At 42.4% G+C, this 15,990-nt stretch overlaps 1 protein-coding gene across 1 annotated transcript in view; it reads right to left on the reverse strand.

Annotated features, from left to right (window-relative positions):
• Positions 1-15,990, reverse strand: part of POLK (DNA polymerase kappa) — a 505,299-nt gene that overhangs the window by 51,500 nt on the left and 437,809 nt on the right. Inside the window, exon 12 of the mRNA XM_069223734.1 lies at positions 10,127-10,298. Within this exon, the coding sequence (XP_069079835.1) occupies positions 10,127-10,298 (172 nt within the window). The remainder of the gene's footprint in view (positions 1-10,126; positions 10,299-15,990) is intronic.

Consider the following 15,990-nt stretch of genomic DNA (forward strand, 5'->3'; position numbering starts at 1 on the left):
GAAGAGCTGGCTAACGGTTGTTTGTATCCTGAGATGGGTATCTAAGATTCAGCTTCTACATTTGGTGGAAGATGCGGCACTCGTCCTTCCAATAGCTCTCTTCAGCCCGGCTCCTGCCACTGCGCAGCAGGGGGGGTGACGGTATCCTGGGGCTGTTGTAAGTATCTTTTGCTTCTGTGATCCTTCTCCGACTGCTCTCTCTCTAGAGGTTTCTGTTGATTTATTTACGAAACAGGGGGGGTGTGGAGTGTTTCGTTAATATTTCTGCTTCATAGGTTTAGTAATGGACTTGTGGATAATTTTTATGTATACCGTTCCCCTTAACCTGCTCTTTTTCATGGTGATGTTTTTTATTTGTCTGCGCTGGCATGCCGATGTTCTCCCCACATTACGGGCACCTCTACTCTACCTTGTGCGGATTTTCAGATGGTGGCCTATAGCTCTTCGCCGCCTGCTGGCATTTTGTATTCATATACCTTTGGCACTTTACCCTTTCCAACTTATGCACGCTTTAGGTGAACACGATTGACTGCATTGGGGCATAAATGGAAGAAGGTTTTTGGCTTCACTAATACTAATATCGGTTGCCAGTAATTATCTGAGTGGATGAAAAGTCCCCTGTTTATCCCCTGACGTGTCATTGGGTATGAGCGGTGGGTGCAACCTACCGACACCCCTGTGTTCCCTGATGTGATAGTAATTGTCTTGTATTAAGTCAGTTAAGGGAGAGTTAGCCATGGGGAACCCTCTTAGTAAAAACAATTTAGACACGCATCGACCAACTCCTCCAAAAGACAGTCCTGCATACCAAGTAGCTATTTAACAAGGCCTACACGCATTACTGTTCCAAGACAAATGGCACAGACTGACAGCCAAAAGACTTGATTTGCAGTTTCCAAAAAAATGGCACCTATGACATGAATAAAATGTCATAATTAAGACAAATGCTGACCCTGAAAGGACGCATGATAAGGGGATTAGAATGGGACGCTTTCTTTTCTTGGAATTATTGTTTACGGGGACTCAGAATGACAGATTACGTAAAGGATAAAGTACACAAGGTATTATTAGAATTGAAGGATGGATGTTATATTGCGAGAAAGAGGAGTGACAAGAGAAAGGAGTGGAGAGATAAAACGCTTGAGGTGGTGGGGACCTTCCCATGTGTTCCTGTGGTAGGTGCACCACCACAGGAAGACAAGGTGCAGGGAATGCTGGAGGAGGAAGACGAGGATCCACTCACAGAGGACCTCATAATGGGAAGACTAGGGGGAAATAAGTCAAGGTCCGAGGGGATGGTGCAAAGTGTGAAATCAGCAGCAGGGGCACAGCCTCCAGAGCTATCCTCAGCTCAGAAGGCTGCAGCCCGTGGACTGGCGCAGGGCTTAGTAAGAGAGGAACAAACAAAAATGGATCTGGAAGAGTTAACTGACCAGCAGATGCTGCGGGAGGTGAAAGAGGAAATGGCACATATCGCACTAAAATTAGATACAGAGAGTGAAAAATTACTCGCAGAATTAGAAATGACAAAGAAAAAGCCACATTTATTGAAAACACATTGGAAGCAGGAATTTGGGGATACCTCAGGAGACAGTTTCAGAGGGATACCAGAGCTATGTAAGATCATATGGGAGATATGTGTTTTCACTCACAATACGAAGTACAACATTGATCTTATGAACTCGCCTCATGAGGAAAGTTTACTAGGAACTAGAAGGGGCAGCATATCCGGAAGCCAGTCGCAGGGAAGATCACCGTATATCACACCGAATAACTCCCCCAGCACACAAAGAAAGAATACGTTTCTAAAATCTGATAGCACGAAGTGTCACGCCTTACTCACAGACCTCATTGATGGCAGGAAAAAGGTGGCAGATTTAAAAGGGGACACTACGAGGGCATACGGGGAAGAATTACTGGCCTTAGCACGTGCAGAACTAATGGCCCAGGGACCAGGAATGCATAACAAATATACACAACATACAAACAATATGGATCCCCTGTCCGTACAATACAGGTGGGACACCTCCCAGCTGAGTTTTACAGGGGAGGAATTGAAATGCTGGAGTGATGACAAAGTGTATGATAGATTGGAATATGCCATACTAAAATTACAAAATTGGAAGAAATGGTTAGAAGGGTTACAGAGAGCGCAGGTGCTAAAGGACCTAGAGAAAGGAACAGAAAAAGTAACCCAAATGCCTCTGAGAGAGGTGCCCTCACCCTCTATAGGAAAGGAGGGCCATATCCCAACATATGTTTATGTACCATGGCATCGCACTGACTTGTTTGCCTTCACCAAAGATTAGCCAACACTGCGCGAAGACCCACACAAATAGTACACAGTGTTGAACAGGATAGTGGCGATGGGAGACATGCTTTGGAAGGATTTGAACATGTTATTCAGTATAATAATACTACGAAATCTATGGGAGGATTGCAAAAAGGTGGTAGATTGGCCAACAGAAGAACCAGAGAGAGGTAAAGTGGGGGCACCAGGAGACGGGGTGGAGGTAGCAAGAGAAAAAGTGATCAAATACATACGAGAAAGGGTACCAGAGGAGACAACCAAAAGACAACTACAGATTGTGGGTACCCAGTAAAGACTGCTGTGTGTCCCATGCCCGTATTTTATATTAAAGGAACATCTGCATTTCACGACATCACACTTGTACGAGAAAGGGGAAGTGACTTCTGATGGCGGTGATGCCTGCAAGGTCCAAACCCCTCCAGCATTAATGCAAATATTCTGTGTGTTGAAGGAGAATAAAAGGATACAATGCTGTGTTAAAAAAAAGAAATACTGGCTGTATACAGGTGTAACGTGTTTTCTCCTGACCTTTGGATTACCATTTGTTTGGTGAAATTGTTTGTGTGAATATTCCACTGTTACTGAGTGTCATTGTTATTTAGTTTTTGAGTGCTGATTTCCGTTTAAGAGTGTACTAGTATATGTGATTAGAAGGGCTATCCAATAGCATCTATTTGTTCATACTTATTAAATGCCTCAGTGATGGAACTTTAGATACAGGGACAGTATCAAAATATTAATATAATGTTATCAGTAGATCTACAATATCACTTCCAAATGTATGTCCTGTGTTACACTTACACTATAAGAGAAGGACTTGATGCATTGATTATACTCTTGACTATACAATGATGGTTGGCTATTACTATTTACATGTGTTTTCCAAATTTATTACTGCATATTATTTTTTGAAAAGTATAATTAGAGAAGTTTAAGTTGCGAGGCAGTGATGAGAGGGAGAGAAATTGTATTTCTGTGTACAGGTTTATGTCATGTTTCGATATACCTTTCTTCTTTCAGAAGCATGTGGTTACACACAGAGTAGAGAGCCTTTTCTCCCCATCTACCTCGAATGGGTTTTGCTTTCCTGATTACAAAAATTTAAACAAGATAAAAAAAAAAAAAAAGATTACCCCTAGCTCCACTAGGGAGTAACAGCTATGTTACGATATTTAGGATATGAGTAACAGCTGACAGGTGGTACAATAGACTGTGGGATTAGGTGTGCGCAAAGAGGAGGGGGGTGAAATAATTTATTTAATTTATTACCCCATAAATCAGTCAGATATGTCCCTTTATAAGATTTTGTGCATCTGCTGAGCGGTTCTGGATTGATGCACTACCACTTGCTTCATCGGTCAAGAGAGGCACCCTTGACAAAGTTGCCAAACTGAGCACCGACTGAAATACTGTTTGACTGGCCTATGAACATGTCTGGTGCTGAGAAGTTATTATCTGATAAGACATTTTGACAGCAGTTTGCATTGCCTTCAGCATTAGGTGCTGCAGGCCCTTCCTGGCTAGACAACACTACCTGGACATGATCTCCAACAGGGAGATTGGGCTTGGGTCACCTGTAAAGTAGGAGGGACTGACCTCCTGGATCCACAGCTCTTACACCAAGAAGGTAGCGGAACATGGACATCCGCAGCAGCAGAAACGAGTGGAACAACTGGTGGACCCACCATCACAGTAGAGTCTCTGCTCAAAAAGGGCTGCTTGTGCTGCACACCGCCAAGAGACCGAGGGTGTAAGCGGGCCCAGTTCTAATACAAAGTAATCAAGTTATCCTTTGATGCCACACTGAAGGGGTAGCACCGTCAGTGGCATAGCTGATTGCCATTCCATGGTACTGTAACTGCAGACTGTTGGCTCCGGGAATAGGGGCCCTCTACAACTGCAACATTTAAGGATCTCTTTGCCTCCTCCAAAGAGTATAACTGCAAGGACTATGGGCACCGTCAACCTCACAAAATGTCAACTTCAGCTTCACAACCTTCATCTCCTGCAGTTCTAGCTGAACGACCTCAGTAAACCTTCAGTTCTAGAGTACCTGGCCTCCATTCCACAATACCTTTTGCCTCAAGTACTGGTGACCTCTGGGGCAAAATATAAGGTATAGGAAATTGATCATTTTGAAATTCTCTTTTGAAATTCAATAAGGCAACAATGTCCGATACCCCTTCAAGGTACACGCAGAAATAGCCATGGGCACTAGATTTATTTTTTGTTGTTGTGCTACTTCTCATGGTGTCTGCTGATTTCCCACGGATCACCCTTACTTCAAATGGGAGCATTAAATGACAATGAAACTTTGAACATTAAAAAATTGAATTTCTTTCCCAAGTTATAGGTAGAAGTAAGCGCCACAGAGATGAGCAAAGATGCTTTGAGGGACAGAGAAGAATGTTAAATTGAAAGTGAAGTATGATGCAAAGCTAAATATATTATGTCATTTGATGTTTGCGCACACCTGCTCCAACAGTGCTTAGTAAAAATAAAATACAGAGTAGTACCGTACATCACCTTTACCAACTATAGCTGTGAAAGACATAGAACAGCATCAATATTCCATTCCCTGACAAATAAGAGTTGTCATTGATAATAATGCATAATATCAAGTACAGGTGTAGTGATCATAATAGGAGGAATGGGTTGTTGTTAGGTTAAGACTGACAACAGCTACAGCAGTTAAGTGTGAGGGTCTCACATCCTGGATTCATAGCTCACACACCAAGAAAGCTGCCGGACCAAAGGATGCCCAGCCGCCACCTACAGTGCCCATGAAAGTGTCACCCTCACAGCAGGGATATAACCTTCGATCAACAAGTACCACCAGACAACACTGACAGGACTGCTCGTGCTACACTCCTACAGGAGTCAGGAGGTGCAAGCGGGTTCTGCAGGATCTCTTCATAGACTTCTCGTGCAGCACGCCTCAGGAGAAGTACATTGATAAAAAAATACCAGCAGGGGTGGTTTCAAGTGCTAATAACCTCTGATACCACCCTGTAAAATATACCAGAGGAGCATATAAAGGCTGCAAGATTGAAATTTCAGAAAAAAGGACATTGAGGCAATTGTTATGACACAGATTCCATGATGCCAAGAAGAAGAAAAGAGGAGAAAAAGTGGCCTATGGTAATTACGGCAATTTGTACCGCGATACCAGCTATAATTATCACAGTGATGTTGATAATATATAGAGGAGACATGCAGATACCATTTCTAGACCAAGAACATTATGAGAACGAACTTGTGAAGAATGCAAGCATGGGGAACAAGACACAGTGGGTGAAATACACAAAAAGGGATGAAGATGTGGAGAATTACAAGGAAAATACATTTGTACAGATGACAGCTATGTATAAAGAATTAGTGAATGTGTCCGACTGTTATATTTGCACTCACCTACCGACCACCACCCAGGGGAAGAATAACTATACTCAGATTCCCCTCACCGAATATATTGCATATAATATACTAAACAACATGTTCGGAAGGGAAGTGTAAGGGACGATAAAGAGGAGGCTGAAGAAGGGGAATAACAGAGGAAAAAGGGATAGCATACTTGCAAATTGGGTATATACACTAGCAGCAGGTGCAAGTATAGAAGAAAAGAGTGGAATTGCATATTTGATATCTGTGCTCCAGCAGGCAGACAGCATCCGACCAACTAAGACAAATGTAGAAGAAGGGACAGAAGGTAAAGGGATGAATATGTGTGGGGAATTAACACCAAAGGCAGCGGAAAAGGAATTGTTGGATGCCTTCAACACAGGAAGGGATAAGGGTCACACCCAGGGTGGGACTAGCATTGAAATGTCGTCAGCATCCGCTGCCTTACACAAGAAGAATAAAGCACCGTGGTGTTTCCAATACCATAAAGGCAGCACTACTACTACCGACAATTGCAGCATAAAGGTAGGAAATAGTAGCTGCAATAAATCTTCAGGCTTGGACAATATACAGAATGGCAACTCTGTTAGTGCATGTAACAGAGTTGCCACAAGATAAAAAAAGAACATCTGGGAGGGTACGCAGAGAGAGGACACCCACATGGTTGGATAAGTTCATGGCAGTGCAAGATGTCATTGTGATGCCATTAGGAATAGCACATCCACAATATCAAATTCAGGGGAAATAAGGAAGGTAGAAGAAGGAGCGAAGAAAATGGAAAATGGGACAGAGGTAGGAGGAATGCTGGATGGCATAGCAGCATGGTTCAGGGGTTGGGGTACCTGGTTGATAGAAGTTCTGGTGATAGGGATAGTGGCCTTGATCACATTGTGTGTGCTGATACGGGTTTGTCCGTCCTTCATAGCTCTACTGTTAAAAACAACCTGTCGTAGGAGCACGAAGATTACCCTAAGCAAGGGTACGAGGAAATACAAGGAGAAAAGAACTGGGTTGAAATTACGCCAATACATCAGGACCTTTGAGGTTGTCATGGGGTATCAGAGGGCGGAATGTGGAATCGCATTTGGTTCTTCACCAACTTGGGCATAATGGGCCCTGTGATACACAATGACAATCGGGCCTATCTCTGTGGGACAATGTACAACTAACACAAACTATGCTTACAGATAAGTTTCTGATATTGCCTGAAACACACTATATTGCAAGGCTTACCATTAGAACAGCCACCGTGAAATATCATTGTCATTGCATGCTAGCTGAAGCAGTCTTCCTTCTTGAAGATACCATTTGTGTACGTGCTATTCTCAGTTCTGTCATAAGATGTATCATGTGATATTAGACAGGCAGAACATATTGGGTAACTTCCTTGTCTGTGCTTCAATTTACTATATATGGTGCGTTATGAAGAATTGACTGTAGCACCTTCGGCAATAGTGAAGAAATGATCATACGTCAATGTCAAGGACCAATGAAATGCTCGATTCTGTTTGTGGTTTGATATTATAAAAATTAATGCATTACTTCCTTATTCAGACCGTTCGAGCTTGATTTATGCTGCTCAGTCTACATGTACATGTATCTGTTGTTTCTAAATAAACTTTTTTGTCTACCAGGAAGAGCTGGCTAACGGTTGTTTGTATCCTGAGATGGGTATCTAAGATTCAGCTTGTACAACATCACATAAGAAATTATGTAGAGATTGCATCTACTAGAGAGAACACATTTTCCCTCACCATATTCTTCAAACCCCTGTTGATCAATACTTCCAGGTATTTTAAGTGTGATTCTTTCAATATAAAGGGGACACTACCCATTGATGCCTTAGTGGTAGTCCTTCTCATCAGTAGTGCCTCGCAGTAACCCCACTTGATGCTATACCCCAAACATTTAGAAAAGGTAGAAATCAGATAGATTAATGCCGGGATCAAGGATGCTGGATCTGCTAAAGCCACTATCATGTCATCAGCGTATAACAGAACTTTGAGGTCTCCAATTGCCATGATCACTCCCTTTATGAGCATCTGAGGTGAATGTATAAGCTCACTCTACTGGATGGATCAATCGTTATGGGTCTGTAAGTGTGTGTTCTGAGGTAATACCCTGTGTGTCAAGCCATTCAAATTCAGAGATGGATTAGTTAATGCATAGGGCGTTTGTGGGACCATAATAAAAAAGAATGGCATATCTGTAACAGTGTCAATGAACAGTGCTATAAGAGAACCTGGATCCCAGTAAGGGAAAGGAGAGGTGGCATGTTTAGCAGTTCAAAGTAGTAAAACTGTCTCAGTCAAATAAAGTATTTGTAAGTAGATGACTTCAAATTCCAGAGTGTGTGGCTGGGGATACTGACTAGGGGGAAGGTCAGCAATTGTGTGTCACTCAAAGAAGTGAGTTACTTGGAGTTGAGGTGAACGTATTAAACATGTGCTGGGGCACTGAACTGATTAATTGATTTGTAAACAAAAAAGGGCAAAGAGAATCTCTTTCTACAGCCTTCGAACTTGGGTCAATCTGTCAATAACGTCCAGGATTCTAGAAAAATTCCAAAGTTTGAGGCGAAAAGGAAAGGGGAAAATGAATAACCGTCACTATTTATAAGAATGGTGAGAGACAGCTTGCTGGATATTCCCAGCAATTCTGACATTCCTTCTCTTGTACTGTGTCATCCTAAAGCTAGTGAATGTCACTATATATCAACATTCTGACCCACCCCCCAAAAAAATGTGAACTATCAAGTAACTGCAATCATGGAGCACCATTTGAAAAATAATCATGATCATCAATTTCCGTGCTTTTGTAATTCATAGATGGTATATACACATCAATATGGATGTGGCATGAATTACTCAAGTATCAGCATGGTTCACCAATCCCACCAATATAACATCTTCCCTACTACCTATGTTTGTCATAACCATCTGATCTTTATATATAACTGTCTCAGCCTTTGAGTGGTGATCACAATCTATCCCTTGGTCCTTGACCTCCATCTAGTAGTCTGTTCATGTAGCCTGAGGCCCAGACATGTCCAGCTTCTATTATTCTTCTCACTGTCAGACATAACTAGGTATGACTAACTTCAGCTGTGATGGTCATGCTTGTTCTGGTGTTTTTTGTGATGTGTCCATAGTTGTGAATCCACTGGTCTCATGGTCATCTTATTCCTTGGGTTTTCCATCGATGGCAATTATCATGACAGTTGGGTCAAGTAACCCATAATGAACGTCCCATTTCTTCAGATGGGATTTAAGTAAGGGCCAGTAATGTCCTTATTTTTAAGTTTGTTTCACAGAGAAAATCTTGTGAGTCACCATCTTGTGTTCAGCAAACAAGAAAGGCCCTTGTTTCTTGGCCGCCATGATGAACTGATGTGCTTGATGGCGCCCCTAGGAAGCATAAAATTACCTGCCTGGTACCCTGACGGCTATTGCTATCTCATGATCTTATCTTGGGTAGAGTGAAACAAAGGTTTTGTGATTTCTGAAATGAATCGGGTGAGGAACGCTATGCTATCATCTGCTTCCATTTTCTCAATCACCCCATAAAAGCGGAAGTTGTCTCTTTGGTGCCTATCTTCCAGGTTTGTTGTCTACTTGAATAGGTTCCAGTGATCTTGTTCCAAATTGATCGTCTGACAGTTTCCCCTCAATCATTACCAGTCTATCTTCTGTAGTGCTTAGCCTCATGCTGAAGTAGGCAAGGTCAGTTCTCATTAACAGGAATTCAGATGCTGGTTTCATAGTGCCCCCTTCTGTTGTTGTAATGGACAGCATTATCATTGAAGGATTCTTCCTTATTGTTTCCAGTATAATGTTTGGTGATCTGCCTGTTTGGTCCATTATTGCTTTTTGTGGGTTGTTTGCAACTGCTTCAGCAAACAATAGTCGTTTGACTAGTTTCAATTTGGACAGAGGGTAGAGTAGCCTGTGCACCAAAAAAGTCTTAATTTTGATAAATGCCATTCCCCAAGGATAGTTCACACTCAGATATATACACAGTACACAATGATGGATCACACAAGAATCTTGTATAGTTTTGTAGAGGGTAAAGAGCAATTGGGGTGGTACCACAGGCAACTGGAGTGATGGGTGGCACTTCACTATGCAGCTCCACTGCTCTACACACACTTTTCTGCTTGCACTATATCGCGACTGGCTGGCACACAGACTGCTTCCCAATGGGCTGAAGCAGCACATGTGCAACAATGCATGTTGTACGTCAATGTGTTCATGGCTAATGTGTCTTCGTGCATCCATCATTCAAAAGTCAAGTCTACTATACCTGACAAAGCTTGTTCCAGCTGATGAGAAACTAAAGATAAACATGGTAAAGGCGACGGAGACAATCATATTTTAATTAACATTCATTTTTCAACAGAGAATCAAAATAGTTTACCCATAAGCCTCAGACGCAACGGTTGTGGGGATGCACTTTCAATCTCTGCCCGGAGCAACTCTTTAGCTACGGAAAATATTTCTTCTTGTGTCGAGACAGATGACAACACTGTGGAAGCTCTCGTCCTCACTTCAAATTTTACATTCTTCACCTTTAAGGTGACCGTCTTACCCTGAAAAACGAAATAATGAACTTATCATCACCTTCAATATGTTCTGAAGAAAGGGAATCCAATAGTTCCTAAATAAAGCTTGGTAACAGAACAATGTAGGCTTTGTATGCCATACAGGTAAGAATTTCCTCAAGTATGCCAGCCACAGCAGTGTTCCCCAGGTGCCCTATATGCAAACAATTACCTCTCATATGCTGGTACCAGTATTTTAGCATTATGCCAAGAACTACCTTCAGAACTAATTACCTCTAGCATGTCAATACCAATATTATACTGTTATGCCAACAATTACCTCCAGTATGCCACTACTTTTTCACAGCTGCCTGTCATGCTACAAATTGCCTGGAGTATACCAGTAGCAGCATTTTGCCATAGGTGCCTCCTTAAGACAAGGATTACCTTTAGTATGCCATGGCAAACTGCAGACTCACAAGATGTACCATGTTCTAACTCATACTCACTTACATCCACTCACTCATTTTCATCAAACTCACATTATCTTTTTCACCAACTTGCATATACTTATTCATTGTCAATCACAATCTTGCTTTCAGTCTTACTCTCAGTCGATCTCACTTATCATTCACTCTGACTCACACATTCTCACTCATTCAGTCACTTAAATTCACTTTCTCTGACTCAGTCATACTTTCTCTCAGGCATTCTAAATAGTCTTTTTTCCTCAATCACTCATTGTCACTCTCCTTCATTCTCACACCGATTTCCACACACTTTAACACTCCCTCACTCATTCTCACAGACTCACTTGTAGTCACTCCTACTCAGTCTTGCTCAAACTGACACATTGTCACTCACTACTGGTCATTGAGTCTCATTCTCATTCACTCTCACATATATGTTTACACACACAGATACATTCATAAGTACAGCCCTCGCTCACACAAATACACTCTCACCCACTAGCACTCACCCAACATACATTTAAGAACACATTTACTTACCTAAACTGCTGGGGAAGGTCCCATTCCAGCTAACTGTACTTTTTATTATTAGACTAATAGTGAATAACAGCGTTATTCACTATTAGTGTAACAAAAAATGGATGAAAATTAGGAGGGTGAAGCCCCAACTGATACCATAAGAACAAGCAGCCCCTGTGTTCCTGGTACTGATTTTGACATCTCTGAGGCCAGAGGTCACAAAGAGCAAGCCAGGGGTCGCATCTGCAACCCATGGTGACCCTTAAATGATGTCCATGCACAGCACCTATAGAGAGAGAGATAGAGAGAGAGATAGATAGAGCGGAGACTAGAGTAGTAGAAGAAGGCGACAATGGTGTCTACAGTACCCAAATGAGCAAAGGCTTGGCCAGTAGCTCGTGCCATGTGAAGGATTTCATGTGAGGTTACACTGTGCATGAGTATGACATGGCCCACCCAGCCCTGAACCAAAGGAGACACCCAGGCCAGGCCCTGAGGAGAAGCCCAGAGAACACTGTGCTGCCTATGTTTAGATAGCAATATAACTTATGGTATCGAGGCATTCTTTCAGGAATTTGGCAGGAATTATGTAATTTGGTGTGGTACGGTGAGACACCTTCCCCCCTGAGGACAAACACCTTCACCCTAGCTGAGGACCGAGGGATACACCTCATACCCACACTGAGGATAAACAGTGCAGCATAGTCACCTGGCAATATGCTTTACACATTTAAAAGAGACAAACTGAATGAATCAATCAATCACAGAAGCTATTTCAATAATGCAAATCAGACAGGCTCACAGCACGTTTTCTTGGTTAGGCAAAACAAAGACAGGTTATTCAATGACATTGGATTGCTTGCACCCCTCCGATACTCATGCACTCCCATGGAACTTGCTGTTTTTAGTTTTTGGCACATGGTTAGGAGGTAGATCAGTGGTGGGCCCCTATATCGGATGTGATATATTGCATGTGAATCATTTTACAACCACTAGCTACACTGTAAAGACATATATGTTTACTATTCATAATTCAGCTTAGGCTCATGTCTTAAAACAAGTGTGGATCAAGATTAGAACAGCAAATATATACATACACAATACAGTGGCAGGTTTATGTAATGGATGCAATCCCTTCAAGCTTGCAGGTTGATATTAACAACCTCGTTAGAGTGTCTTCAGTAGGCCACGGTGAATAAATCACCCTGTTCCTTATTCCTCTGCATAAAATAAACACTGGCATTCCAGTGCTCCACGACAACTAGCTTCAAGGGAAACAACTTTCATAATATTTTGTTTTTTATCTAACAGTTCATATCTGATGTTTCCAAGCGCAGCACAGGTGTTGGCACTATCCAAAGTAACTGTGTTCAATTTATAGGCCTCAGTAATATGTGAGATTGTTGACTTTGGTTGGGCTCAAACTCGTGAGTCACAGAAGCAGTGTAACTCACTGAGCCATGTGGCCGGCTACTTATCGCATCGCAGGATATGGTCTAATTAATAAAAGTCACCCTGTTCTGCCACCACTCACTATATGCAGGTGCACATGGCTTTGTACTCAAAGGACAGTGAAAACATGTAAACCTGGATTTAATCATGGCCCCAAATGTAGATTGCATGGATCTTGGCGGACAATACATTTTCACTATCACAAAATTGAAAAAAAAAACACCAACAGTATCCTGTCAACTGGCTTTCTCAATATGCCAGTGAGAAAACATTTTTACCCTTAATGGAGGGGGCGTAAACAAACAGGAAAATACACTGACCTCAACTTCCAGCAAAGAACATTTGCCAACACTTATACATTACCCCCTGCTCCTGTCCACGTGCTACACTTTGAAACTTTGTTGAGCATTGTCAACCAAGACGCACTTCACTTAAAGGAATGATGGTCATCGTCAAAGCTTCACCAAGGAAACACTGAAGTACAGAAATGAGAGATGCAAGTAAACCCAGAGGCTGAGGCCAGCAGAACATTGCTTTCAGTTTGTTCTTGGTTCTCTGTGAAGGTCGACTCTGCTCCAGGTGCCTACATATTAATAAATATATTACTAATTAATATTTACTGGCTCAGCGGCGGACGGACAAAGATGATAAGAGCAGGAGGCCCTTAGGAACCACGGGCAGGCCTAGTGGCCTTGCCCAAAGTACTGTTATAGACCACAGTAGTATTGGCTCTGTGGGACCCCCACATCACTAGGGGCCTTACATTAAGACCCGGGTATGCACTCAAGAGATGATCAGCTGTAGGGACCAGCCCTTACCCCAGGCACCACCAAAAGGATCCAGTTCTCTCCACTAGAACCTCAGGAGTGTAGTTCAGTGCCAGAATCCCCCATCCTGACCCTGTCATTCTGAAAAAGAGGCAAACATACTTGACATTAGAGTTCTGCATCAGCATCATGTATAAGATCCTGTGATTCAATAGTCGCCAGTCCAAAGTACTCTCTACACTTACCCCAGGCCTGGTCGAATTTCCAAGGGAAACCTCTGACCCCCATGCATGTGACAATTCCAGCAAGCCACTGACTCTCAGTTGGTATAGTGAGTGAGCCCCAGTTCTATGTAATGCCTCTCTTCACCACTATCAGCTCCAGTGAGCAAAGTATCATTTTTTTCCTTGGGAGATCAATGTCCCCAGGGACCCTCAGCAGCGCAAATTAGGGATTATGCGGTATTTCATCTTTAATTATGGTGCAGAATTCATGCATGATAAGTTCCCTGTACCTCTGGATCCCTAGGTGAGGGATTCTTCCCCATTTAGTGGAGCTCAGCCCTGCTGAAGTAGACCCTGTGAAGGATCTTCAATCGAATACAGCAGAAGCGCATCCTTATGGTCACTTCCCGGGGATGCATTAGAGAAGCTCTCAGTCCACATCCTCCATTTTCTCCACGTCCTGCTCCTAACGTTGTAGTAGGCTCCCTAGTTTGTCCAGGATATTATTTATGATGGCCTTATAGAGTAAATACACCCTACTTAGTGGTTCCTGCAACAAGGGACTCGCTAAGGAAACGGACTCAAGCAGGCCTTCCCAATCAATCCCTTCAAGCTTGGAGCACTAAAGTATTTTCACAGACCTTACTGGTGCAACATATTTTGCACAAACTGGAAAAAAAAAAAGATCAAACCCTTTTATCTCCCAATCCTCGCACACATCAGGCACTTGGGCATGTGTACATAATGTAGTGGTTATAAGTAAAGTACATAGCTGCCAAGGTTCCAGATTGCTTAAATGTGACATTTTCATAATTTCAGTGTAATTATGAATGACATTCCAACAACTATGCGTGACGCTTTCTCGCAAGCAAAATCAAGTAATGAAGATAACGATGAGCATGGTTGCACTTGGAAAGGCTGACAGTAGGAGGCACTCATTTAGGTCACAGTGAGGTAGGCAGCTTATTTAAACAAGCATTTGCAATGCAATCAGTCTCTCATTTGCTCCAGTTAGAGCTATTGGCACTGTAAATTCCTAACTGGACTTTTCTTGCCACATTAATTGAAAATTAAAAGTAAAATATTAGTTGACAAAAGCGTGTGGACTCAAAGCGCCATGGCCGCCATGAGCACAAAGGAGCAACACAAAAAGAAAAAGAAGTCTGCTCATAATCAAACATTTCGGCAATCATGCAATTATCCATGTAACAGGGTCAGTCTGCAAGGCAGTAACAAAACCTCCCCAAGGAGGGACAAATGTAAAGCATATACCAATGATAAAGGAATTTATGAAAGGCAAGCCCACAAACAAGTGAAAGTGATGGGCATGAGGTGGGCGTGGGTAAAAGCCAACAATTCTAACAACAGGTGAAAGCGATTGCGCGCTCGACCTACACAATTCTAAGAACAGGTGAAAGCGATTGCGCGCTCAACCTAGAAACGTATTGCAAAACTGTGACTCATTCTTCCAGCTGCTGTAAATATGTTTTTAATAACTTCAAATATTTACCTCTCAATGCCCTAAACATGTTACATTGACAATATTCTGGTGTGGGTGGACTAGATTCTCGCCTCACTAAAGTTTGAGCACAGCAGAGAAAGGGTTAATGTGGGTCAGCAGTTCAAAGCATGAAAGAAAGCACATACAATGCTTTCTCACAGTTAACGTGAAAGCAGCGTCACTGATAAACAAGTCCAAATTGGAACATGTGGAAGCTTGTGGCACTGGGAGCAGTATCAGGTAACTTACAGTGTTGTAGGGATAGCCGAAGGAAGCTTGAAGAAGTCTTAAATATTAAAATCAGAGTTATCCAGTTTGTTTTAAATACACACTGCTCAAAGGTAAAATGTCAGAGTCAAGATTAAAAAACATACATCTGTGGGCCACCACCAAAATTGTCTGTGTCACCTGCCAAGCATCTTCGAAAGGCTCAGGGGTATGCATTTCACAAGATGGCATTCCGGCACACGTGTGCCATGTCCTGTGCGTCCAAGTGCGCAAAACACCACTGGCACTCACACTTTTGTCAGTTTTAAAACTTAAGGTGCAGTGCAAGAATGCTGCACTTCTACTGAATCGTCCACAGAGGACAAACAGACTTTCAGGCTTTGTCACATAGCATTCAGATCAGCAGTCTGATAAAGGAACGAAGCAGGAATACACAGGGCAACTTATTCCGAATTCAGTTGCGTCATCTTTTACAGTTGTCATTGAACTCAATGTTTCCCCTCAGGTTAGCCCATTTTTAAAGAACACTTCATTTTCAATAGTTAGCCTGTGGATACCAAAAAAAGCACAACCAAAAAT

Source organism: Pleurodeles waltl, chromosome 1_1 (assembly GCF_031143425.1).
Source record: "Pleurodeles waltl isolate 20211129_DDA chromosome 1_1, aPleWal1.hap1.20221129, whole genome shotgun sequence".
Classification (NCBI taxonomy): Eukaryota; Metazoa; Chordata; class Amphibia; order Caudata; family Salamandridae; genus Pleurodeles; species Pleurodeles waltl.